The sequence below is a fragment of the Suillus plorans genome, assembly GCF_016647745.1.
Source record: "Suillus plorans strain S12 chromosome Unknown HD556scaffold_37, whole genome shotgun sequence".
Taxonomy (NCBI): domain Eukaryota; kingdom Fungi; phylum Basidiomycota; class Agaricomycetes; order Boletales; family Suillaceae; genus Suillus; species Suillus plorans.
The window spans coordinates 299,006-325,319 of NW_024537421.1; the positions used below are offsets into that span (position 1 = coordinate 299,006).

At 48.0% G+C, this 26,314-nt stretch overlaps 8 protein-coding genes across 8 annotated transcripts; 2 read left to right on the top strand and 6 right to left on the bottom strand.

The window, feature by feature from the left end:
* Window positions 1–1,382: 1,382 nt before the first annotated feature.
* On the bottom strand, window positions 1,383–4,045 carry HD556DRAFT_1309407 (uncharacterized protein; the record flags this gene model as incomplete). The annotated part of the gene is made up of 11 exons (XM_041300287.1): window positions 1,383–1,506; window positions 1,573–1,619; window positions 1,831–1,942; window positions 1,969–2,232; window positions 2,425–2,601; window positions 2,736–2,867; window positions 2,924–3,035; window positions 3,216–3,692; window positions 3,715–3,778; window positions 3,813–3,927; window positions 3,963–4,045. 11 exons carry the CDS (start codon window positions 4,043–4,045, stop codon window positions 1,383–1,385), a joined length of 1,707 nt encoding a protein of 568 aa, XP_041158977.1.
* A 2,398-nt stretch (window positions 4,046–6,443) lies between these two features.
* On the bottom strand, window positions 6,444–7,931 carry HD556DRAFT_1239533 (uncharacterized protein; the record flags this gene model as incomplete). The annotated part of the gene is made up of 4 exons (XM_041298049.1): window positions 6,444–7,262; window positions 7,319–7,553; window positions 7,616–7,669; window positions 7,723–7,931. Coding segments are annotated over 4 exons (1,317 nt in total), but the record flags the coding sequence as incomplete, so codon positions are not given.
* A 738-nt stretch (window positions 7,932–8,669) lies between these two features.
* HD556DRAFT_1482045 (uncharacterized protein) lies at window positions 8,670–9,302 on the bottom strand (the record flags this gene model as incomplete). Its single annotated transcript, XM_041308642.1, has 2 exons — window positions 8,670–8,823; window positions 8,899–9,302. Coding segments are annotated over 2 exons (558 nt in total), but the record flags the coding sequence as incomplete, so codon positions are not given.
* A 1,105-nt stretch (window positions 9,303–10,407) lies between these two features.
* Window positions 10,408–12,091, bottom strand: HD556DRAFT_1482047 (uncharacterized protein; the record flags this gene model as incomplete). Its single annotated transcript, XM_041308643.1, has 9 exons — window positions 10,408–10,464; window positions 10,531–10,557; window positions 10,606–10,705; window positions 10,759–10,970; window positions 11,068–11,276; window positions 11,333–11,422; window positions 11,479–11,781; window positions 11,868–11,927; window positions 11,971–12,091. The coding sequence occupies 9 exons, from the start codon at window positions 12,089–12,091 to the stop codon at window positions 10,408–10,410; spliced, it is 1,179 nt and encodes a 392-aa protein (XP_041158980.1).
* A 3,530-nt stretch (window positions 12,092–15,621) lies between these two features.
* Window positions 15,622–17,532, bottom strand: HD556DRAFT_1444603 (uncharacterized protein; the record flags this gene model as incomplete). Its single annotated transcript, XM_041306809.1, has 8 exons — window positions 15,622–16,287; window positions 16,340–16,491; window positions 16,543–16,647; window positions 16,702–17,073; window positions 17,135–17,188; window positions 17,241–17,251; window positions 17,312–17,384; window positions 17,448–17,532. 8 exons carry the CDS (start codon window positions 17,530–17,532, stop codon window positions 15,622–15,624), a joined length of 1,518 nt encoding a protein of 505 aa, XP_041158981.1.
* A 981-nt stretch (window positions 17,533–18,513) lies between these two features.
* HD556DRAFT_567502 (uncharacterized protein) lies at window positions 18,514–19,444 on the bottom strand. The gene has a single exon (XM_041310973.1). It carries the CDS (start codon window positions 19,157–19,159, stop codon window positions 18,584–18,586), a length of 576 nt encoding a protein of 191 aa, XP_041158982.1. The 5' UTR covers window positions 19,160–19,444; the 3' UTR covers window positions 18,514–18,583.
* An 81-nt stretch (window positions 19,445–19,525) lies between these two features.
* HD556DRAFT_1380705 (uncharacterized protein) lies at window positions 19,526–20,262 on the top strand. Its single transcript, XM_041303235.1, has 3 exons — window positions 19,526–19,695; window positions 19,805–19,873; window positions 19,905–20,262. Exons 1-3 carry the CDS (start codon window positions 19,564–19,566, stop codon window positions 19,974–19,976), a joined length of 273 nt encoding a protein of 90 aa, XP_041158983.1. The 5' UTR covers window positions 19,526–19,563; the 3' UTR covers window positions 19,977–20,262.
* Window positions 20,263–23,774: 3,512 nt separating this feature from the next.
* On the top strand, window positions 23,775–25,325 carry HD556DRAFT_1482054 (uncharacterized protein; the record flags this gene model as incomplete). The annotated part of the gene is made up of 2 exons (XM_041308644.1): window positions 23,775–24,461; window positions 24,494–25,325. Exons 1-2 carry the CDS (start codon window positions 23,962–23,964, stop codon window positions 25,323–25,325), a joined length of 1,332 nt encoding a protein of 443 aa, XP_041158984.1. The 5' UTR covers window positions 23,775–23,961.
* Between the last annotated feature and the right edge of the window lie 989 nt (window positions 25,326–26,314).

The window sequence follows — 26,314 nt, forward strand, 5'->3', positions numbered from 1 at the left end:
CTCCGTCAACACCCATTGCTTCCTGATAATTGTGGCATAGCGCCACAGGCGATGCTCATATTCAGGGACCAAGCTTGCAAAAGAACCTGCCCAGGAATGTCATTTCCTCTATATCCAACGAGTTTGTCAATATCGCTGACATACGGGCGCTTCGGAACATAACCAAGAAACGAGACATCCCAAAATGCACGCATGAAGATCATTCATACTAGCCATGCATTGTGTAAGAGCATCAAGATGAGTCTACCGTAGTACTAATTGAATTCTGCACTGTGAACCCATTCAACCCAGACAGCAATTCAAATTCAATCTTCAAAAGCATCCCGACCGCTTGGCACGTCCCATCAACCCCCATCAACTCCCATCAATATGATGCCCGCTTACACGTGTCTATCCAGTGTACGTCACTATTTCCTGATTAGTCGAACCCGCGCAACGCCGTGGTTCATTTGGTCAAGATAAACACTTATAGTCCAAATGCTAACTAGACTGGTACCAGTTAGTACGTTACATGTCTAACTATCAACGCCACTCGCATACTCATTCGTTTGCAAGGCTGCGGTTGGATCAAGTTACTGCACTGCCCGACCAACCCACGCGTCAGCGATGACGGTACTGTGATTGGCGGTAGTATTAAGCCATTCAAGACCATGACACTGGGGTCTGGGGATCTTTGAATTAGCCTCGAAAATTTAAATATGCCCCGCCTTCTTATTTGATTTCGTAGTCCTCATTATTACTCACAAGTTACAACTTGTCCGCTACAGGCGAAGCTCATCTGCAACAGAACCCACACAATACTTACACGATGAGCCTGTTATCTTCCGCTTCAGCCAAGTTTCTACAACTCAGCCCTACATATCAGCAATATACCACTGCAACCACCAGGCAGCCTACTCTAGTCCCACACAATTCCATTGTATTTTGCCCATTTTATTTTTTCGTGAACGAGTGTATATTGCCGTGGGGAACGAGCGAATGAGAAAAAATAAAATGATATATTGGACTGCTGGGTATGTAACAATGTTGTTCAACGTTCGTCATCGCGTAGTTTCCACAGTGCGAGCGTGTGATGCTACTTGTCTCCAGTAGTACAATCATGATCATGCGTCACGACGCATTTACGACAACATCTCCGACATCGGCCACTGAAGCCTATTATCATCGATCTGCAGCTAACAGCTTGTCGTCTTTGCCATTGCACAACTAACTGCAGCAGAAGAACACTCCCAGGTGTGTTTCCGGTGTGGAATGTCCACTGTAACACATCATCCATGACTGTACCACTAGTTTGCAGTTGATTCCGCCCAGTTATTTCTTAACGAGCAGCATACTAAGTAGTCGGCGAGATCAAAAGGTCATTCAGACACTGCTCAAGTCGATCAGATCTTGTCACAAGCATATCCTACCAAGTCCCACTCGTAGCAACGTTTGACGATGATATCATAATTCGCTTGATTATAGGGTGTCAGATGCATATGGTCCGTGGATGCGTCTGCCACATCACTGCAAATGTGAACATTGTGAAAAGTCAATCTCATTTACTGAAGTTCACCGAGCAGTACCACATACCCGTACCAAAAGGACTCGCGGAGTGCGTCTGTGAATGCGATCGGGTGCTAGTAGTTGTCATCAATTTGCGTGTCACTGCACTTTAAAGCTTGAAGAAAATTATGCCACGGAGGATGAGCTGGCATCTGTTTTGTTCCTGAATGTACGGCGATGAAAGTGTTTGGCTGCACCATACACAAATTGCGTATAAAAGCCAATCTATTCGTCTCGGTTCAGAAAGCACCATCGATATTCCACCATGAAATTCACTTCACTCACCACTATTATCATTTCTGTCGCAGCGATGGCTGGCATAGCTATTGCATCTGAAGACTTGGTGATCACACCCATGAAACTGCCCTGCGGCTCCCCTGGTGAGCACTCTTGCAGCCTACGTGTAGACCTTAGACCGCGTACTTACAGTTATCCACAGATACAGTAGGGTGCTCAACGGGCATCAAAGGTTGGAACAACGACGACGATTTTGGGTATTTCTGCGGACCCAAAGGCACCATTATATCATACACAGCTTGTTCCTGCAAAAACTGCTGTATCTTGACTGCTGATGGGGATGACTTCCAATGTGGTTCCTGAGTGAGTCTGTCTTTCCCTTCAGCTTTTCGAGTCCAAGTGTTAATGTGCTCGCTCAGCATGTTGTGCGCAAGAGGGTGTGAAGGAACGCTGTGACGTAGTATCATTTTGAATATGACATGCATTGAAGTTCTGGAGCCAATCGATTGTTATCGTGATTCATGATGCATGATGATGACCACGAACTTTGTATTATGTAATGTCGAATAATCTTGATGGACGGCCTTTCCTCGCAGAGCTTGCATGAACTCACCCATCATCAGTAATAGAACACATACTCACGAGGCGTTCATGATTGATATCAAAATGGGTTGGGAGGAAGAAGTAAGGATGACCAGCTTCAGGAATTTAAAGGTACCATCCCTCACCAAACACGGTTGGAACTCCAAGTCGCCTCCGTCGCGGTGTCCTCGTCTCCACCCCAGTACGTCTTCCCGTGGCACCGTTTCATTATCTTGCCTGTGGATGGCATTCAAAGAGGATCGCGTCGTCATGGTTCGATTTGGTCACGACCGAAATCATCTTGGAAGTGAAGAAGCTCCAACACTGCCAGGATCCACGGAGAAGATGAGTATCTTTTTTTCCGGTCATACTCCTCAGTCTGGCTGTCCTTTGAAGGCAAGGCGTTCACATAGCTTGCTAGGTTCGAGACAAAGGGGTGCTTGATGATTTGCATGGTGGAGATCTCGGGTAGATCGAAGTGTGCCTCTCCCTCGCGCTTGAGCCTGGAAATTTTATGCGTCAGTGAAGGTCGGTTTACAGCTAAGACAAGTTTAATCACTTGTTGACATCAATAGAAGCTCTGCTGAACTCGAAGAATCTGTAGCTCGCTGACACCCCGCGTTTCGCGAGGTCAAAGACGCCAACATATATTTCCGCAAGCGCTTTTCCGTCTAGGCGGATGGGGCGATGAGGGTAGCACTTCGTGCCTTAGCGAAAAGCTCTTCAGCGCACGCGATGTGCTTTGCAAGCTGGCATTGTTTGAAGAAACTGATAAGATGCGCACGTTTTCTCCATCTGGCTCACAGGGACGGGAATTACGGACTAAGGTGGCAGGGTGATCATCTTCATACAGATATCCCGCAGGGCTCGGTGTGTGGCGAAAAGCTTTTGAAGGCATCTGCTCCGTCGAGGTCGAAAGTCGGCGAGTAGATAATGATGATCGAACCCTTCGGTCTCCTGGCCAGGAGCGCGGTGGGGTGCAGCAGCGAGGAACGAGTGCGTGATCCCTTCAACCGTCTGGACGTTGGTTTCGAGCACAGGGATCACATAGAGACACCATGAATGATGATGGTGTCCTGATGCGACCGCTAAGGCGCATGACGCTATTTTCGATGATGCCAACATCGTCGAGTGGTACCAGGCGCCCTCAACAAAGCTAGAGGACGTAGCCTCGACATTGTTGTAGTAGCTTACGAGCACTATCGGTCCACGAATTTGAAGCTTGCCGCTCTCAACATCAGAGCGCGGGGTGGCGCCATCTGCGGGGTTTGCAATGAACTCGCGAGTAGAGACCAGGAATAGAACTGATTTGCGCAACCCCGAGCTCACTGGTCAGCCAACTTGCAGAACCAGACAAATGATTGATATGGGTGACATTGCTCTCCTTGTACGCCTGCTGGGCGCTAAGCATGGGCTACAAACAGGGCGGATAGCCAGCCAGAAGACACCCAGACAGTAGCCATATCATCTTCGTGCTCCGTCAGGTTCACAACGATAACTGAGCCTCTGGGTTTGCACTCGAGTATAGTCCGTGTAAGGTTGCGAATATCTTGGCTGAACGCGCTGAGGTTATGAAACCAAAATCGTGTAACAGATACCGGTCGATAGCCTGAGCGATGATATCGTAGACAGTATTGGGTGCAGTGATAAAGTCGGTAGTGGGGGTTGCGACGGGTGCCATTGTAAGCAGTGTCTGCTAGTAAGACTTGCGGACTTTCTTGAAAGTACCTATATACTCGGCACTAGAATTCAACATATGAGAACAGTTAGTACCATTGCTACATTACAAGGGAAGCGAGAATTCTCGCTGGCAAAGCGAACAGCCAGAATCCGTCGGATCCTCCCCTCACTGACGCAATAATTGTCTGTAGTAGCTCGTCTGGGTCAGGCGATGCAGCACAATCGCACATCCTAGGGTGTGGGCCATGTTCAAATATCATGTGATATCACTCCAGGCGAATATTTGAATGCTCATCTGTGTACAGGCCCTAGAGTTACAGTGCTTATCCTCCGCCGTCGTACAGCTCGGGGGCGTATGAATTAGTAGTGTGCCTCCTGTATTGCCTCTCATGGCAATGTTGGTTTCAGATACCGCATCAAGCCCAGTGAACATCGACCAGAAAGAAGTCGATGATACGTCAAAAACTGTAGAATTTGTTGTTGTGTTTCAAGACAGAAGGCAGACTCGATGAATGAGTTCTGGGAGGAGATTGCAGCGAGAGTGGACTTGAAATGCGTGAAATTTAACCTGCCCTTGTTCAGTGATAACTCTGGAGTTTGTGGCTCTTTCGCTGTCGTCTGAAGAAGAACTTGCGCCCGTGAACGTTGCCCTGCTTTGCGTAGAATTCGGAGAGGGAAGACGACAAAGTAATCTTTGGCTGACGTGTAGCCATCAATTTTTGTCCTCAGAGGATAAATAAGATAGCTATGACCAGGGAGAATTCAGACACGTTGAATATTGTTGATCTGGTTTCATTTGTTACAACATCGATAGCCAAATTCCATTCACCGCTCACCGCTCAGCCTTAGCGCTTTCTAACTTGTATAATTTTGACAAAATTTCTCTAATTTCTCCAAGTTTACCTGGGAGGGTTTCCTGATGTATGTTCTACGTCGATTTTTGCCATGGTCAACAATATATACGACTTTAAATACCAATCTCATCTGTTGACAGGTTCACCAGCACTGATGGCCCGCCGTAGGACCTTGGGCATGCCAAGAAAATAGCACGTCTATCACGAAATACGATCGAAGTCTCGTTGGCGCCATCAAGAGAGAGTTCCACGAGCTGGTCTTCGAGGCCAACATTAGACGAACAGATTCAACCTCGCAGTTCGTTCCATCTTCGTATGACCTCTCAATATTCATCATCATCATCATCATCAACAAAGACCGCTCGTTTCGATAGCCTCTCGAATTCAAGCTTAGTGGAGTATGAGCAAGACTAGACACGGTCAATGATCTTTAGGTAAATTCATGCTCAGCGGTATGAACACCTTTCCAAAAACAATTGTACTGATTGGCTCTGAACTAGGCGTCACACCATCAACGTTAACCATGATGCCAAAGCGAAAGCAGAAAAATGACTCACTGTCGCGACGTGCCGCTCGGGCTGCCGGCTCAATCTTCAATATCCATGTTGTGGTAGAGGCATACAGAATTAGCTTCAGGGAGCTAAGGTGCGCAGGCGAGTCATATGGTTGAATCCCGGCTGCATAGCGACCTGCTCATACTCACGATCCCATAATTTCTACACACCAATGGAGGGCAGCAATCCCAATTGAATATGCAAACTTGAAACGGAGGGCCACATGCGCTGACAGACATAGATGCTGTCAAAGCAGTAACAATGGCGAGGAAGGACAGACGCATTTTCTGTGCGAGGTGATATATGATCTCCTGAGGGGATTCTCGAATGATATCTCTGACAATGAGGAAACACTGTAGGACAATAAACAGCTTTTATACCATGCATATACTTATTGGCACGGTTCTGATCGATCTGGCGGAATCGGTATGTATTGCTGTCAGACCAACGTGCAGGAGCGTATTTGGTTGATTACGACCATTATGGAATAACCTGCTGGCAACACTGATAACCCCCCAGTCATCGTTTCATCGTTTGAACCCGCAATGGCCCGCAGTGCCAGCACAGCAACAATGCTGAAAAGTTGCTGCTCATTCTCGTCCATGCTTTTCCGATTTGTGCTCGGTCGATATATCATGCCATTCGTCTCGCTCGTTGCTTATATGATGGGCGTAGCTATTTTGACGCGGTCCTGCCGCGCCTGCCGCGGTCGTGACGCGGCCGTGACGCGGCGTAACGCGCATGTGACGCGGCACTGACGAGCCTTGACGCGGCCACTGACGCGCCATTCCTATATTCTATATTCCACTTCCAGGTCAAGTTGGATGAGTTCACGACCATTACTTTGTTACTTTATTTGCCTCAGAGCCATGTACAACTAGGTATACATAAGTCAATGACTATTTTTTTTTCCTTCCTCTCTGGACCCTTCGAGCCTGTGGAGCACATCGACGTTTAACGGGCGGACATTCTTCAGCCGGCAGAGAAGGAACTACAGTTTCGGATAGCTCGTCTGCGGACTCCAAAGATGTAGCATCAGAGTTATCACTGAATAAGGGGCCGCGCTGTCAATCACATGGTAAGTTAGATATCTATTGAACGGAGCAGGTAATGTCTTCCTCACTTGAAGTTCACTCTCGCTATAATCTCTTACAGAAACCCATTCATCAGGAATTCCGAGATACACATTCCATTGCCTGTGATGTTGGCCAGCATCCAAACCCCACTGCTGGTTGCCTGCAGGTCCTGCTTCTTCCGAATCCTCGAACATCCTTGCTTCTAGTGCGGTCAGACACTCGAGGTCGACGTCAGCCACGAAGCTATTGGTAGGATAGCTTATCATGAGATCAGCCCAAGCCATCTTCAACAGCATGCTATCGTTCCATTCTTCGTTTCGAGCTTCAATGCGTTTTTCGAAATCACTGGCCTTTCGATGAGCAACCACGAGAGTAAAAGCATGCACCAAAGGCATGCCACCAAGCCATTTTTCGACTTGGCCGGAAGCACCAGGAACATTCTCCGAGAACCAATGTGCAATTTTGGCATACTCGTGAGATGAGATGTCACCACAAAACGGTATGCTGTATGCCCCCACACCATCTGGCTTCTTCTTCAATCGCAAGATGTAGTCTATCACAGGGTATGCCTCCGCACCATATTGGTTCAAGTCTGGACTGTCAAGGAGCTTCTGAAGCGAAGCAATATGTGGTAGTAGAATGTCGTCCAGTTCTTTTGATACTTCCGCTGACATGAAGTTTTGAATCAAGTCTTCTTCGCGAGGGGTATCCCAAGAGTGGATCCATTCTCCGAGCTACACAATACTTCGTGTCAAGAGGACCGCGAGTATAACCAGTCACTGTCACTCACGCGAATCTCACGCCTCTTAGCTTGGTCCTGCCAAAGTTCATCCACGAGATCTCCTTGCTCAACATCACCAGGAGGTGATCCCAAAGTTAATGGGAATCTGCAACCGCGCCACCAGACCACCTGCCAACGTACTCGGTTGCGTGCACTAGTAGGGAGGCTAACAGTGTCATAGGACTGAATCAGCCGCACAGGATACCAATACTTCCCGAGGCGAGCCAGAGCTCCTTTGCCAGCACTATAAGTGAGTGATCAGCCATATCTCGATTCTCAGCTAGGGTTGGAGATCAAAAAACAAACATCAGATGTGTGTGAAGTGGAGTCGTTTTCTTCTTTGTTGTGGCTTTCCTGCTGCTCCTGAGTCATGGATGTCAGTTTATGTGAGAGGCACAGTTGTTTAAACTTACTTGCGGGTCGGTGGTGCTTTTGACTCCTGGGTTGAGCATCCATCGCAATAAAATGCTGCCTTTGGATGAAGATTGCTGGCTCGGCCACCTCTCTGACAAGCAATGTGTGACCAATTTTCACACAGATCACATCGGATTGTCATTTGACCACCTGCAACTTCATGGCCGTTGCCAAGAGCCCCACACCTACAATCAAATGTATAGTCAGATGCTTCACTCTCTCCGTCGTCCAGCTCTAATGGTTTCTTTATCTCGGATGTGGACAGTGATTCCTCTTCGTTGCGAGATGCCTGAAGGACCAATGGATCCTCGATTGGCTCGGGTACACTGGCCTGGTCAGACGACTTTTCACCCTCGTTTATGGATGGCCGATCTTCAGTTTCCAATACCGGTGACAAGATCCGAAGTTTTTTCGTTTTTGTGCGAGAACGTTGGCGTTGGGGTGGTGCTTTGTTCTTGGAATTACTGCCTGTGTTTAGTGTTACCACCTGCTCGTATTCTATATTCTGTGTAGTTGCAGGGTTTTTGAGCCAAATAAGATTGTCTGGATCAACAGCAGCCACTGCAGCGCGAGACAAAGAAATGATAGGAATTGAACTTGGTGATTGCAGGTCACGTTCGACATGAACATGGTGCAAATGTTCTGCAGCTGCTATTTGATGTTCAGCAAAGAAGTTCTGCGCATCAGAGCCACCACGTAGCCTATACACAACACCATGAACATTGAAGCCTCCTGGTGCCGGGATGTCATGCAAATTGCCCACAAGATGGCTCTTGACAGTTGCATTCTTCAACAATTGTGCATATCCTCCATGAGAAAGGTCATCGTAATGGTAGACCCTCTTGCCGTCCAGTGAGTAGCGAGTAATAAAGTGTGCCAGCTTTGGTGTAGGGTCACAAAAGGCAAGGCCAACCACATCGTAAACGAGGGAACACTGTTCTTCGGCTACATATCCTGGATGGTTCTTCTGGAATTCTGCGAAGTCATCAACGAAGTTCCGAGTGGACTTGCCCTGTAGTGCTTGCAGCTCGGCCTTGACACGGTCCTGGTTGAGAAGCACTGTGGAGATCGTTGCAACAGATTCACGGGTACCAGTAAGGCTGTTATGACCAGCAATTAATGCCGCAGGGCCAGCAGCAGGATTTTCGAAGACAATTTGTTCGAATCTTGTCCACTCGTCACGAGATAGATGCAAGATGTGAGTTTGTTTTGGATGGTGGTGAATGCCCTTGTGAATGTAGTAGACGCCTCCTTTGAATGAATACAACACTGATGTGACACCGCAGTCGATGTGCTTGAGCTGACTACCACAAAGGCACGATGCATTGAGTTGTCCCATGATACCAGCCCAGCGGGTCTGTGGACGTGTGATTACCTCACAGGTAGGTTCATCACAAGTAATGACACCCAGGCAAACACGTCTCGTCTTTTTGCCTTGCGACCACGCGAGTGCCGACTCTGACCCCCTCTTGTCTCCTCCTCCTGGCTGACAAGCCCAATGTTCACTAAGATTATCAGTTCTTAATACCTCCTCCCATGTGAATAACCCCTCAAAGTCACCGTCCGGCCATGGGTCCCATAACTCATCTCCACCGCCAGATTTGGGACGTAGTGAATTAGATGATTGATCCGGACCACGGCATTGATTTGTTCGGGCTGCAGAAGGACTAACACTTCGGGTACGCCGGCGTGGTATAGACTTTTTGTCTGTGCAGAGTTCAAATAACTCCTGTGAGTGGTGTTTCATGTGTTGAGGGAGGGGTGGTGGATTTGGGACGGAGTGTGCAGGATCATGTGATGGCTGAGCGGTCTGCACGGAGGCCGAAAGATAAGCTATTACATTGCCTGTTCTATTTGTCAAATCTGAGTTCACAAGGAGAATATGTTGGATGACGCACCTGAACGGTCATAGCAGGGTATGAGGTCCCCAAAACTCAGCAGCGGACCCGGCCAATCTGGATAATTTTGATTCTCTGTCTCGTTGGGATAGAAAAAGTTGAATATATGTTTGATTAATTCCTAAAAGATGGTTATAACAAGTTTACTCCGTATTTCAAAGCACTCACAAAGGCCATGATACGATTTACAAAAGCGCGATAATGAGGGTTTCTTCTCGAGCCCAGAGAAGACAAAACGAAAGAATGCTTAGTAAAACAAATTTATTACTGCCTATGGACAATTACAGTGTACGACGTCTAATTCTGTGAGGATGAAAAGGAACACTGTTAGAATATCAATTATTATGACAGATCTAAAATAAAATATACCTAAGTTATACGGACAGTGTGACAGTTGAGGTGGTGAGGCCTCCCAGTAAAAATCGACAAGAAAGAGGTAGATATGTGTTGATATAGATCGAAGAAAATAGAACCTATAGATTGTATTGTTGTGTTTTGAGGTCTCTCGAAAAAATGGCACTTTTCGAGACGAGAAAAGATAGAAGTCGAAAGGAAATTTAGATCTTTAGATAGGTCAAAATAGTTCGATTTGGCCTGGAAAATGGTACCGATACAGATCTAATGCCATTGAATGAGTTATAGGTGGGTATCGCCATGAATTGCTGGTATTAGGGATATATTATAATAGTGGGGTCGCTTCTCCCACCATCCCGCCCCCTCACGCCCACCCGCCATCCCGACGTCAATGCCATCGTGCACACATCCGCGGCCGCCAGGATCCCATCGCTAGTCGTCGTGCTCATTCCCGCCGTCGTTGCCTTGGAGTGTTGAAGAAGAACTGATCTGTAGTAGAAGAAGAACCCAGTTAGTACAGTGGCATATAGAACCAGCAGGCACGACGACACTTACCTGCGCCGTGGCCTTTCGTTTGTATTCCTAGTGTACTGCATTAGCGCGGGAGGTTTTCGCTGATGTAGCACGTACCTCCTTGATACTCGTAGACAGACTATTCCAGTAGAGTGCAAACGCACTAGCCGGTTCACGCTGGTGACCATTTGCTTGCCAATCGAGCGCACACAGATTTCTATGAAACAGATCAGGAAATACTATTAAGTAATATCAACTAAGAAAACATACCGAGGCGTCACTTTTGTGCCAATACGCATTGGTTTCACGCTCGGCTGACGAGTCTTCTTAGTGGGCGCAGGTACAAGCAGCTCTTTCTTGACCGAGAGCGATGCTGCATCAGAATTGGGGTTAGTTGGGGTCACTAAGGATGGTGTAGGTGTCGAGTCGTCGGAAGGGACTGTAACTGCCAGTTGGTCCTGGGCCCATTTATTGTAGGCAAGCTATGGAAAATCCGTTAGCATCACAGTAGTCAGAAATATCAACACTTACCTCATGGTCTTTTTCAAGGTGTCAACGGCACGTTGACAGGTCCTTCACAAAGCGTTTGCGTGGACCCTTCTTCGAGCACAAGGTGCAATTGCGATAGGTGCGAGGTTTGCCATCAACACCAGGCTCAGAATATTTCGGACTAAAAAAATTATCAACATCCTGACCTTTCCTGTCAGGCTTTTGCTTGATCTCGTCATTAGAGAGGCTCGCAATGTTGATATCTGCAAGAAATCCATCATCGTTGACAGGATCTGGAGCTGCGCGTGAAATTTCAACGTAAAACGTAACGTAAATGAAAGTGTTCGAAACTCACCTTGATTTTTTTTTGCTGTGGCAGGTGCAGCACGGCTGTCTTCTGAGTCGGAACTGATGATCACAGATTGGCTGCTATGCGACTTTTTCTCTGTGTGAAAAAATGTTAAGTGACATGCTGAAATGAGCAACACTGACGGTACTTACTTTTTGGTGGTTTTTGAGCGGCTGAACAATCTGTATCATACCCACTACCGGAAGAGTCAGTATTCTGAGATCTCTTGGTGGGGGTGACAAAGTGGGAACTCGAAGTAGCTGGTGCCGTGGTAATATCCTCCGCCAATCGTTTGGCATCCTCAGCTCGCTTGAGGGCAATGGCTTCAAGGTGAGCACTCAGCTCAGGTGTTGCAGAATTAGAAGCATCGGTTAACCTCTTGGAGGGCGCGGGAACCCGTTTGGGCCGCACCAAGGCTTCTCGATCTGCATCGAGTGATGGCGGCATTACCGTGACTGGGAATAATCAATGCCAATTGCATAGAGAAGATCAGGCACAAATTAACTGTACAGTTAATACCGGAATGGACCGAAAGACTTACAGGTATAGCCTCGGTCATTTTTGGAAAAACTCAGCCCGGGCCTGAGCCCTGGGTATGGGCCTGCAGAGGTTGCAGGCCCAGCCCTGGGCCCTCGTCAGCCCACTCATAGGGCTGGGCTGGGCTGGGCTTCTGTAGGGCTGGGCCATGTGGGCCTGCGGGCCTGAGCCCTGGCCCACCACATCACTATGCTTGACGCAGCCTAAACGAGGCTTCTGACATGCCATGGTTGGGGCTTGACGTGGTGGTGCAAGGGATAGAGAGTTGATCAAACTTGGCAGGGTGAGGTCGCGGCTTGACGCAGTGAGACAACATTTGACACTGCGTCTGAAAACCAACATAGATGGACGAATTAGAGGTAATGCAACAATATAGGACTGACGCGCAAGATGCATACTAGTAGTATGAACACAGAGGACAAGCACTGTAAATTTGGTGAGAGGTGAATACAGCACTATAGAGGCTGTACGCAGGCAGACACTCATACTATGTTATCATTAACGATGATTCAAAGTGTTTGGAATGCGATATGAAGTTGTGTAAACATGATCTGTACGTAGGAATTTGTTACAGTGCCGCGTCACATATGCCGCGTCACAGGCGCGTCACGACCGCGGCAGGCGCGGCACGGCCGCGTCAATTTCACCTGGCCCTTATATGATGTAATACATCAGTAAATTCAAGAGGGGTGCAAATTTAAAACTTCTGACATCATCCAGTCACATACCCACAGGACTCCGTCTGAAGCATATGATGAACATCTCAGTCAGTTCAAGCAAGTTTGTAACGTGTGGGAGTCAAGGGCCCTGTGTTTTGCCAAACGAATGGGTTGTCAAATGTGAACTTGGCATTTTCCTATTATGCAACCGAACATTCACGCTGAGCAGCAATTCCTAACTCATATGAAAAATTACAGCCTTCGCGCCAGGTATATTGTTCTGCAGATTGTCGCATGACACAAGGGCCTCCTCGCACCAGTAGTAGTTAGCAACTTTTGCACTCGTCCTAATAACTACGGACTCGCATCTTATTTCGTCGACTTAAGTCTCATCTTTCATTCGCAGGACAATTTAAATAGAAGATGATTCATCGGACACAAGACAACTTGGTTGATTATTCATTGTTCCTACATATACGGCTTTAAATACCAATCTCATCTGTTGACAGGTTCACCAGCACTGATGCATGATGGCCCGCCGTAGGACCTTGGGCATAGCAGAAAATAGCACGTCTGTCACGAAACACGATCGGAGTCTCGTTGGCGCCATCAAGAAAGGGTTCCACGAGCTACTAGTAGTCTTCGAGGCCAACGTTAGACGAACAGATTCAACCTGCGCAGTGCGTTGCATCTTCGTATGACCTCAATATTCATCATCGTCATCATCAACAAGGACCGCTCGTTTCGATAGCCTCTCGAATTCAAGCTTAGTGGACTACCAGCAAGACTAGACACCGTCAATGATCTTCAAACATCCACATTGCTCAGCGGTATGAGCATCTCTATCTCTCCAAAAACAATTGTACTGATTGGCTCTGAACTAGGTATCACACCATCAACGTCAACTATGATGCCAAAGCCAAAGCAGAAAAATGACTCACTGTCGCGACGTGCCGCTCGGGCTGCCGGCTCAATCTTCAAGCGATTAGGCGCAATGAAAATTACACTTCATTGGAGGGCAGCAATCCCATATGTCGCAACTTCCACCCTTGCCGACGCATGTACTCATTGCACTGACAGACACAGATGCTGTCAAAGCAGTAACAATGGCGAGGAAGGATAGACGCATTTTCTGTGCGAGGTGATATATGATCTCCTGAGGGGATTATCGAATGATATCTCTGACAATGAGGATACACTGTAGGACGATTGCCAACTTTTATACCTTATCGGCACGGTTCTGATCGATTTGGCAGAATACGAACGTGCAGGAGCGTATTCAGTTGATTACGACCATTGTGGAATAACCTGCTGGCAACGTTGACAACCCCCCAGTCATCGTTTCGTTTCATCATTTGAACCCGCAATGGCCCGCAGTGCCAGCACAGCAACTTGAACAAAGCTGAAAAGTTACTGCTCATTCTCGTCCACACTTTTCTGATTTGTGCTCGGTCGATATATCATCCCATTCTTCTCGCTCGTTGCTTCCTTATATGCAATACCTGCAATCGGCCTGTACCATTAGTAGGCTGATGACCTTGCAACTGCTGGCAGGTCCGCTGGAAGAAACTCAGAGGGCATCTGGGAATTCGAATTCCGGGTCCCATACGCGCTAGCAGACACACTCAGACTAGATTGTCATGTATCTACCTAGCGGACACGCTAGGGTACATCAGTAAGGATTGAGTACTGAGTGCGGAAACAAGAGTGTCCACACCTCAGTAAGTCACGTAGAACAATACTGAGGTGTCATGTGAACGGCACCCACTATATACGACAAGGAGTGAGGTTAGGTAAGAGACCGGGGAAACGATGTGCGGAGAGAGTTCGTGCGGTGAAGAAGCAAGAAGCTGTCAAGATAAGGTGTTGCATGTGGTGTCAATGCTGATAACGTAATCGTTGGAGTAGGCGTCAACAAAGGCGCAGCACAGCTTCGGGATCGACCGACATCAAATCCATGGTGCTCCAGTACACCCCAGACATTCGACTACCAGGTGTGGAATAGCCATGAAGACGTCAAGAATGATATATTCCAGCACCAGAGCAGGAGCCTGTCGAACTCGCGTGCTTCAGGAGAGCAGTGGAAGGCCAAAACGACTCGGACAGCTGCTACGTCGGGTGCGCGAACTCAACTTGTTCTCAGTGCCAGCGCTGTCGCAGAATGCACCATCCCTAGCTCGGTCTGGCAGTGTCACACAAGTGCGAAGAGTCTACACTGCTACCATCACTGACAGATCCTCTTCATCTCGAGGACTGGAACCAATGGGTGCACCCACCGTCCCAGCCCACACATCATCTCACAGTCAATCACATATCAGTCCTACTCTCGCCGAGTCGCTCATGCTGTTGAGGTCTATTGCATTTTTTTTTTCACGAGTAGCACAGCTGGCTACTAGATCATTAGACGAGGCTTTCCCACTCTGCCACTAGATAATTCGTCCTGATCGGAACGCCGTCGACCCATTTGTAGCGGTTTATTTGACGGAGACTGGCAATTAAGTAGAAATCCAGGCCTGCCGGTTGGAAGTGGAGCATCAAGGCAGCACCATTGAGCTCAGGTGTTGTCATCGCTAAGGCTAAGCGAGTGGCCTACTAGTACTAATCATGGTATCAATGAGATCGCGTACTCGGATGAAAATGACCACTTTTATAGCCTGACGGGAATGTATGACATGGCAATCAGGGGGTGGGGTGGGGTGGGAAGTCGGGTATTTGTTTTGAAACAACGTCGGTGAGAGAACTCACGCAGTTGTAGAGGGACAACTTGACCGTTATATCATGGCATGGCAATCCACTTGATGTCGCGTGCTACGTACACCGTTGCTCTAGTAGGCATCTACTTGTGTGGAGGTCAGACTCCTATCAAGCTGAGGTCATGGCAGGGTGGTAATCTAGGGGCCAGGCAGTGAAATTCGAAACCTTACTAGTCTCATATCTCAGCTGCTGTATCATATCAACTTGCCACTCGTGCATCGAAGGAAAACAGTATACATGTTTCGAAGATAATACTACACGCAGTCGGTACGAAGCTTAAGCAATACTATACAGAACGGGACGAACGCGCAAAGAGCTTTTCCGCCCATAAATAAAAACACTGAACTATGCAAACATTTCCTCCTCGCTCACATCCCGCATCCCACACGCCGCCCACATAATAGCAACATCCAAATCTTCCACACCATCATTCTTCGTGCCCACAACCCCGTCCACCTCATATACCGACTTCGTCATACCAAGGGTCACTTTAATGGCCGGAGGCCCGGGTGCATACTCCTCGAGCTCCGAATCTAGGTTATCCCCATCCGTAATCCCAACTTTCTCATCTCGAGAAATGAGGCGTAGGATATTCCGGGCGGCAACCTCCGCTTGATAATATGATGTATGTCCAGCCTTGATCGCATCGAACGCGTCTGCTGCATCGCCCACGACAAAGATATTTGAGTATAAAGTCTTTTTGCTTGGGTACGGCTCGATCAGGGTATCCGTGGATGAGACAGGTGACCCCGAAGGTATGTCGGCATGTGCGATAGATGGCGATGATGGCAATAATTCTAGCAGTTCTATCCCTTCTTCTGTATCAAAAGTCAAATTCATCAACCATTGTAGTATATCATCTGTCTGAAACTCGAGAGGCTCGATAGAAGGTGGCGGGACGCAAAGTTGCATAGTCCGCAGAACATGTGCCAGTCCAGTGTCTGGGGATACAGTACGAGGGTCCATGTTGCGAAGGAGCCCAGTGTTCGGTGTTTGACCAGTGCATAGGAGCTATAACGCGCTCATTTAGCTCTCTGTCCCTCGTTAATCTGGAAAAACCTACCAGCAGGTCGGTAGATATTTCCTGTCCTGATAGAGTCCGTACTGCGCGTGGTTCCGAAGACCCTGGCATAGCGTATTTGTGTTGGAGAGACTCGAAATCGAGTCGCTCTCCAAGAATAACCCGAACGTTCAGCTCCTGCAAACCTTGGAGGGCTGTCTCATCGCTGAGTTAAAATCACTTAATAGACGACACGCAATACTCACTTTCTTCATGCATCGCATCGTGAAATTTTGGCAATAAACGACGGCGGGAATGCAGAAGCGTGACGTGCTTTTGTGGGTATACCGCAGCGATGTCGGATGCGAATTCTATATATATGTAAACATCAAACACGTCTTTCGTGGTATAATGACGTCACTTACGAATACCAAGCGCGCCGCCACCTACAACCAACACGGACCTGGCAGCCTCGATACTTTTCTGGCGTTCTCGGAGGGATGAGATACCCTCCGACTTCGTTCCTCCATACATCGATATTGTTGGTAGTTCCAAACTCGACTTTACACCTTTTTGGTGATTCCAAAGATCTATAGGCTGGGGCAAGTGGGAGCCGAGAGCATAAATGGCATAGTCATACTCCAAGTCCAAGTCTGATTCTTGTGATCCTGGCAGATTCGGAGAGAGGGTGATGCGATGGTTATCTATGGAGATGATAGTTGCTTGCACCCGAACATGAGACGAACACGAAGAAATATCTGACAGAGAACAAGAAGGGAAGTTCTTGTATGGAATAACTAATAGAGGAAAAGTCAGTATCTGTCCAGAGTGAAGCATGGTGATCGAGTGCACACTTACATGCTTTATGTTCGTGACCTGGAAGAACAGCATATCTAGAAAAGTTGTAAAAATCTAAAACAAAGAATGAATCTTCTTCACAATTCGAAAGTGGCAAAGCTCTCACGATTCCTATGCCTGAGGGACATCAGAGGTCAACGGAACACATCCATTGGATCCGAAACCGGGGCAACGCACGAGTTTCTATCTACCAAAATAACTCTCCAACCCTGCGGCAGACCCTCTGCAAGAACTTGAGCAGCTCGTGAGCCTAGACGGTGATTGAAGGAGGGTCAGTGAATATTAATTTCAACGCTACTCATATCGAACTCACCTCCGTAGGAACCACCCAAGATGACGACCGTCCTTGTGGGACATGTCGTCGAAGAGAGATGGGATGCCTTTGTGGGAACGGACATGATGTAGGACTCAGAAGGGAAGTAAATCTAAGTTACTACTTAACAGGCCCTGTATACGCGAGGAAAATAACTCGGGTGACGATCCCTTCGGAGGCCCAAGCTTATATATTGCGAAGTCGGGACTTGCACATAAGTGAACTTGTGAACAGACTAGCATGTCATACATAATAATTTCCGTAAACCTGGTGGCGGAGGTTACTTTACCTCGTGGAGGAATGATGATTTTTAAGTCAACCAGCCACGCTGTCTTAACCAGGTTTAAGGAATTGCACGGCAAACCCACGGGTACCGCGGGTGATACCCGTACCCGCTTCAATGGGTACGGACTTTTGCTGGGCATGGCGCGTTCGTACCCTTACCCGCGTCCATGCGGGCTTTACCCGCAGATAATACCTACAAATGTGATTAAATTAGACATTTTAAAAATATAAGATGCAGATCGTGAAAGAAAACTCACTGAGATTCCAACATGCACAAGCAGGTGACAGACGCGAGTGCGAATAAGTGTTCACATATGCAAATGGATACAAACCAGTGAGATTACTTGATCATAAAAGAAAAGAGACCGACAGCATACTTGTACGCGATCCGTGTAAGACCTCAAAACGTTATCTTCTCATTGTCGTCGAGAAGTGCAAGATACTGAACACTGCTGGTGTGCGTGGTTAGCACGAGGTTGCAAGTATTTGACGTGCCAAACACGATGCAAATGCAGTGCAGATGATGCCGGGAGCTATGTGGGGGTCATAAAAGGATGTAGGAGAGGTGGTAGTTGACTGTAGGGTGTCGTCGGGCTGGGATTTTACTTGTGGTTGAGCGTTGGCGCAGACGCACGGATACTTCTCCTACATGTGATGTGACGCAGTATACACAAAATGATCATTTATTTCCTGAGTTCTCGTCCACCTAAAGTGTCTCTGTTGAACAATGGTGATGCAATATATTGTACATTTCAGAAGGATTAAGATGACATCACGCAGAGAGTGAGTACGGACACGACAAGACATAGCGCGCTTTGTAGTGTTGTTTTCCCACGTTGTTCGGCTCCGTGTTACTTTCCCGTCGTTCCTGATTGAGACAGCTGTCTGCAAGCCGAAGGAATGATGAACCGCTTCGTTCGAGAATGGTAAGCATTCATCGCTACAATCATTGAATTGAATTTGATACTCAAGGCTGTCGCAGATGTCACAGATGTCCTTGATAAGTGTGAGCATTTGTTCCTGGAACGTCTTGTGTCGAGCGGCTGACTAAGTGTCCACGAGGTCTTCTTCCACACCATCCCCGCCGACTTCGTCGTCCGAAGACTGATTGAGTTTCCCTTATTGACTCGTACCTGTTCCAGTACATTAATATGCATCGATGCGTGTTGCCATGGTGGGGCGGACACTAATCGAAGGGAACGAGCGATGAATGCACCCAGAACAGTATCGTGCGGTTCCGTTGAACTTTGAGGAAAGAAGGTGGGCGAAACAGAGTGCGCGTTTTCTGCTCCCTCCTTGGTCAATGGTGGTGTCGTTTTGCTTAATGCCAACAGGGATGTGCACGCGCCTATTCCCTTTCGGGAAGGCTTGTGCTGGGACCGTGATGTCGTTTCTTCCAGCAGACCTGCCAGCAGTTGCAAGGTCATCAGCCTACTAATGGTATAGGCCGATTGCAGGTACTACATATAAGGAAGCAACGACCGAGAAGAATGGGATGATATATTGACCGAGCACAAACCGGAAGTGTGGACGAGCAACTTTTCAGCTTTGTTGCTGTGCTGGCAGGGCCATTGCGGGTTCAAATGATGAAACGATGGCCGGGGGGTTGTTGATGTTGCCAGCAGGTTATTTCGCAATGGTCGTAATCAACTGAATACGCTCCTGCACGTTGGTCTGACAGCAATACATACCGATTCCGCCAGATCGATCAGAACCGTGCCAATAAGTATATGCATGGTATAAAAGCTGGTTATCGTCCTACAGTGTCTCCTCATTGTCAGATATCATTCGAGAATCCCATCAGGAGATTAAACATCACCTCGCACAGAAAATGCGTCTGTCCTTCCTCGCCATTGTTACTGCTTTGACAGCATCTATGTCTGTCAGCGCATGTGCCCCTCCGTTTCAAATTTGCATATACGATCGGGATTGCTGCCCTCCGTTGACGTGTGGAAATGAGATCGTGAGTATGAGCAGGTCGCTATGCAGCCTGGATTCAACCATATGACTCACCTGCGCACCTTAGCTCCCTGGAGCTAATTTTGGATGCATGTACCCAACCAATATTGAAGATTGAGCCGGCAGCCCGAGCAGTACGTCGCGACATTGAGTCATTTTTCTGCTTTCGCTTTGGCATCATGGTTAACGTTGATGGTGTGATACCTAGTTCAGAGCCAATCAGTACAATTGTTTTTGGAGAGGTGTTCATACCGCTGGACAATGTGGACGTTTGAATATATCTAAAGATCATTGACGGTGTCTAGTCTTGCTCGCAGTCCACTAAGCTTGAATTCGAGAGGCTATCGAAACGAGCGGTCTTTGTTGATGATGATGAAGGTCATACGAAGATGGAACGCACTGCGCAGGTTGAATCTGTTCGTCTAACTTGGCCTCGAAGACTAGCTCGTGGAACCCTCTCTTGATGGCGCCAACGAGACTCCGATCGTGTTTCGTGACAGACGTGGTATTTTCTGGTATGCCCAAGGTCCTACGGGTAACGGCGGGCCATCATGCATCAGTGCTGGTGAACCTGTCAACAGATGGGATTAGCATTTAAAGCCATATATTGTTAAGATTCGCAAAAATCGACGTAGAACTGCTAACCACTTTCACGTTTTGTATTGTCGAGGAAACACCGATTTACTTATAAATGTCATTAAATTAGCCATTTTAAAAATATGAAATGTAGATCGTGAAAGAATACTCACTGAGAATCCAGCATGCACAAGCAGGTGACAGGCGCGAGTGCGAACGAAGGTTCACATGTGCAAATAATGAATACAAATCAATGAGATTGCTTTATCATAAAAAAGAGATGGACAACACACCTGTACGCGATCCATGTAAGACCTCATAACATTGTCTTCTCATTGTCGTCGAGAAGGGCGAGACACTGAACACGGCTGGTGTGCGTGGTTGGCACGAGGTTGCAAGTATTTGACATACCAAACACGATGCAAATGCAGCGCGGATGCGGGATTTGTATCGGAATCATAAGTGGATGCAGGAGAAGTGACAGTTGGCTGTAGGGTGTTGTAGGGCTCTTGTGGTTGAACGTTAACACAGACGCACGAATTCTTCTCCTACACGTCACGCGACGTACCGCCAGTATCCACTCGTTTATTTTCTGAGTTCTTGTTCCTCGAAAATGACCCTGTCGAAGACTGTATTAACTATAGTATGACAACAATGATGATGAATAGAACAATATGAGATACATTCTAGTGGGATAAAGCTATCATCGTGCAGGGAGTGAGTGGGATGTGGTACGGACACGATAAGACATAGCACTTGGCACTTGCAGTGTCATTTTCCCATGTCACTCGGCTCCGTGTTCAAGACGAACTTTCTCGTCATTCCTGACTAAGACGGCTGTCTGCAAGGCGAAGAAATGATGAACCGCTTCGTTCGAGAATGGTAAGCATTCATAGCTACAATCATTGAATGGAATTTGATACTCTCAAGGCCGTCACAGATTAAGTCGCAAATATCCTTGCTATGCGTGAGCGTTTGTTCCTGGAATCTCTTCTCCCGCCGACTTCATTGTCCGAGGATCGATTGAGTTTCCCTCGTTCACTCGGATCTAGTGGTGCCGAAGTTCGGTTCGGTCGGGTTCATTGCCCTATATCTGCGAACCCCGAACTCGACCATTGGTCAGGTTCAGGCCAGATGGCTGAACCTAGGACTGGACCCCTTCGAACGCGTTCGCAAGAGTTCGGTTCGGGTTCAGGATGCGTTCGAACCCTCGAACCGTTGCTTCAATTTGCAAAAAAAACAATGTGTACAGTGTCAATAGCTACTAGGACCCTTCCTTCACAATGCGGTTATCATACGGAGCGACAAACTCAGCCTGGGCTGTCGCAGAGATATGCCCTTGACGGTATGCACTCTTGAGCAATTGAAGAGCCTCGAATGTTGTTGGTTGCAAGCTGCCGCGATGTGCGGTCCCAGTAATGCCGCCGCTTGAAAATGCTCGCTCAGACACAACAGCCGAGCCCTGAATGGCCAGGTAGTCCTTCGCGATGCGGGAGACAGTCGGGTATTGCACAGAATGGTGCTTGAAAGTTTGTTAGTATGCAAGCAACACGAATAAAACAATGAGACATACCCCCCACCAGGCCACTACATTGTCAACATCCTCAAGCGGTGCGTCCAGATAGTCCTCGAGTTCTTGACGAGGCCTTCGCGTGGCTGTATCATTCACGATACGTGATTTCACAGAGTTGCGCATCCAGTTATGGCCATACAAGCCTTGGCGAGCAAGTGAGGGAGGTGCAGTAACAGACGGCCCTACAGGAGTCTGCGAGGAAGTACTAGTGTTATCATACATATTGAACTATGTAATATTAGTATACAATTGACATAAAAGAGTGATGAGCGACATACGACTCTCTCGAGGCATTGCATGCCTTTGTTGAAAAAATGAGGGGCCCATTTGTCACGCACATATGCGACCTTGTAGTTGGGGTCGAGCGCTACACCAAAAGGTAAATGTCAATCGAACATATTAAAATAAATATGATACATACCTAGGCAAATGAAATATGCGTCCGTGTCATCAGTCTTACCATACCACTTGCGGAGATTGATGACACCAGCTTCAATAGCTGTTGAGAAGCGGTTGAATTTTGACACGCCTGCCATATTTTGCAGTGTCTCTTGAAGACATTCGAGCACTGGGATAGTCCGCCATACGGTTGGTTCACGTGTCGCTGAGAAACTCTGTTGAGCGTCTGTGGGCTCCTGGAGGACTTCACGCATCAGCTCCAACTCGGTCCATTCAGGTGCTGAAAGTCTGAAATCCGCGTATAACTTGCCCTTCAAATTTGGGACCTCGTCACTCTCGTCAGCGAGCTGGATGAATCTGTTTATTCCCTGACAAATCAAGTGAGCAATGTATTCATGTAGTCATTAGTATAGTAGAGCACTTACTTTGCGCAATTGAAAAATACGCTGCAGCATGTTGAAAAGCGATGCCCAGCGTGTGCGAATCCATTTTGAGAGTTCTAAGGTGGGCTCATTCACTTCCGCGCAACACTTCTGAAGGAAGGCGCGCGCTTGAGGGGACTTCCGAACCTAAACAGTGTCATGTCAGTATACAACAACAGTTAGATGAGTACTTGAGTACTTACTTGTGCGATGAATGCGAGTGCCTTGCCGATGGTGTCACCAATGTCGAATTCGACACTTTCATCATCGTCGTCATCATCGTCCTCAGCCTGACCTGCCTTCTTGTGCAAGGCGCTTGCAGGCGTAGGAGCCACTTCTTCGACGAAGTGTTTTGCTGCTAGATGCAGCGCGTGCTCCATACAACTGAGTGCTGATCAGTAATCTTGACTTAAGTATTTAATAGACACACTTACCGTACTCGGTGCTCAATTGGTTTCCACTTCTCGCCAGAAGGGTCGATAGAGCCAGCAATACTTGAATAGAATGCCTCACCCAAAACGTGAGGCTTCGCCGAAGTAGCACAGCGTTAGGTCCGAACCGGTCTAGACGCGTCTGGACCGGTTCACGTGGACTAGGATAATGCCGAACCTAGAACCTATCAGGGGGTTCGGTCCAGGAGAAATAACGGACCCGTGACTGAACCATCGGTCCAGTCCACAAAGGTTCGGGTTCGAACCTTGGTTCGGGACTGGACTGCGGCAGCACTACTCGGATCTATTCCAGTACATCAATATGCATCGATGCGCGTATAGACACCAATCGAGGGGAACGAGCTATAGGTGCACCCAGAACAGTATCGTACGGTTCCGTTGAGCCTTAGACCCCGAGGAAAAAGGTGGGCGAAACAAGGTGCACGTTTTCTGCTCCCTCCTTCGGAGTCGTGTGGATGCCGACGGTAAGTCACGTGATGTATCGGAGGTTCGATAAATGACCCTTCACCATGACACCAACAACATTTGGATGGGATTTTGTCATTGTTCCAACTTCCTGACCTCCCAACACGCTTGCCACTGACAGCACTTCGACGACTCATTGCCCAAACGCTGGTCTCTCATATCAGACCACGGCTCGCCTTCCAACCTATCACACCTGCGCAAGCTGAGAAGCTGGACCTTCGTATCGCCCATATCATACATGATTATCTTCGGTTTCCCTTCTCCTTCCATTCTGGTCTCCTCTCATTGCCCATTGCACTTTTCGGTTTCAGTTTCCCTAGTATTTCACGGCTGTGATAGGTCTCCAGCGTGACCTGAACCATCCCATCAATGCCTTTCGTACCATGGCACAGATCACACTCACGGACGGGTCGTGCATGCCGAATGGTTGTCGCTACCCCTTAGCAAGATCATCTCATCTTCAGTCCTTCGTTCGTGCCCATCAGCACCTCCCCTGGGCATGGATTTTGGCACGACACACCCTCCTTGATGTCAATTGTTCTATTGTGCCCTCTGATCAGTCTCACTTGTTTGAGGGGCATGTCAGTATACGTCATATCCTAAACAGTTCACCACGGCTTGCTTCATCCTTCCTGAATGCTGCCTTGCCAGCACTGACACGACATGGTTTCACGCAGCTCTCTCACTTCGGATCTTGGGCTGCGCAAAATACGGCCTCGCCACGCCGTTTTGAGCCTTCGCGTAACTGGATGGCTGAACTGTCTACCACCGCGCCATCACTACGGCGTCATCTCCCTTCGTTGATATCTTGGCTTGAACATCTCTACCTCGGCATGCTGCTAGACAGTTCATGTGATGAAACACTGGCTATTGCTCGTCCTCTGTGACGCTTACATGCTGAAGAAGAGATCATAGCATTGTCATCGCTACATACCGCTCCCACGAACCCTCTCAACAACGTCCTTTTGCTGCCTCGGACGCATCAATGCTCCCATTACCAGCATCACTTTTCCAGGCTCGCTCGGTTACATCTGCAGCTGCGACACCTAATAGCCAGGTGGTATTCTCACTTGCAAGCTATGGAACATCGGCAGGGATCCTACATGGCGAGCTACTGGGCATCATAGCTGCTGTTTTACTGTCCATTCACGCTAACCCACAAGAACCCTACTCTGTTTTGGCAGATCACAAAAATGCAGTCCACATGATACACGAAGTACTTCCCGGTGCTCTACCCCACGTCTGGAACAATCAGCCAGCGCGCTCCTTATACCGCTGGTTGTTTTCACTTCTACACTCTCCAACACCTGCGCCCTCACTCGTCTGGACCGCTGGTCATACCAACGGCCTTGCGCCAGAATGTCTCACCAACGATTATGTGGATCGGATGACCTCGTATGTGCAAGAACGGCGTGGTGTAATTCCGTCTGCGCCCCTGGCAACTTTCTCAATGGATGACTACGCTATGTTTGCATCCGGTTATGGTTTTGTTGAAAATAACTTGTCTTCTTTGCTCATTTCTAGGCTCGAAGATTCTTATGCGTTGAGCGACTCCTTTCGTCCAGCGCGAGCTCTGACTCTTGCACTGTATGACAGTCATCGCCTGCCGGACCTCCCATACACTCGAGCATCTAGCTCTTTCTCTGCCATCGTACAATTGTATGCCTGGTCATCGCAACTTGATACTGCAGAGGTGCCGCATCGGCGTTTTCGTGATACGCCCGCCCTGGTGTCATTTTGGTTGTGATGCCTTTGAGAGTGTTCACCATATTTTTGCTCGCTGCCCGGCCTTCTTGACTATCCGTCGTGCACATAACATGCAGCTCTGTGACGAGACCTCCTCGTTACTCGAGGGCAAGGCTGCCGATCGCATGCGAGAGGTCTTGGAACGAGTGGCTCAGCACTTATTTTTCTGACGACGCGGGGCTTTGGCCACAATATCGGACGTGTTTTTACATGGGTGTGCTACCCCCACTTGCGCGTATTGTGGGCAACATGATTGAGACGAATGTGGGTGTATTACCCCCACAGTCTCATGATATGGGCAACATTGCGTCTGGTAATGCGGGTGCCTTACCCTCGCAGCTGAATAGTACGACGATAGAATCTAAGGTGTTGTCACGATTAGTGCGGGCATGGCACATGCATAGTATTCGGCTGGCAGGACGTACTGGGGAGAATACAAACGACAGGTCTCTGAAATGGCGTTCCTTCTGATAGGGTGGCACATAAGTCTTTGGATACTTATGCGTACCTATTACCAACGAGTTTGCGAGCTTTGCTTTAATTTCGGACATTTGTCTGGATTCGCAGGACATTTTGTTTCATTGGTAGTTGAGCCATCAAGGTACCTAGTTACCTGAGCTTATGATGGCCAAGTATAAAAATTCAAAATTCAAGATCCATTGCTTTTCAAAGGCTCAAATTGGAATTAGCTAAATCTGTTCGATCTTGCCATCTTATACTCAACTTTTCAGCTTTGTTGCTGTGCTGGCAGGGCCATTGCGGGTTCAAATGATGAAACGATGGCCGGGGGGTTGTTGATGTTGCCAGCAGGTTATTTCGCAATGGTCGTAATCAACTGAATACGCTCCTGCACGTTGGTCTGACAGCAATACATACCGATTCCGCCAGATCGATCAGAACCGTGCCAATAAGTATATGCATGGTAGTATAAAATTTGGTTATCGTCCTACATTGTTTCCTCGTTGTCAGGGATATCATTCGAGAATCCCC

Bases quoted from the DNA above. Each gene is read 5' to 3' on its own strand.
- HD556DRAFT_567502 (XM_041310973.1), bottom strand. From the start codon at position 19,159: ATGACCTTGCAACTGCTGGCAGGTCTGCTGGAAGAAACGACATCACGG.
- HD556DRAFT_1380705 (XM_041303235.1), top strand. From the start codon at position 19,564: ATGCGTCTGTCCTTCCTCGCCATTGTTACTGCTTTGACAGCATCTATG. The intron at 19,696-19,804 runs GTGAGTATGAGC...CCAATATTGAAG, and splicing joins TGACGTGTGGAAATGAGATC to ATTGAGCCGGCAGCCCGAGC. The intron at 19,874-19,904 runs GTTAACGTTGAT...TACCTAGTTCAG, and splicing joins GCTTTCGCTTTGGCATCATG to AGCCAATCAGTACAATTGTT.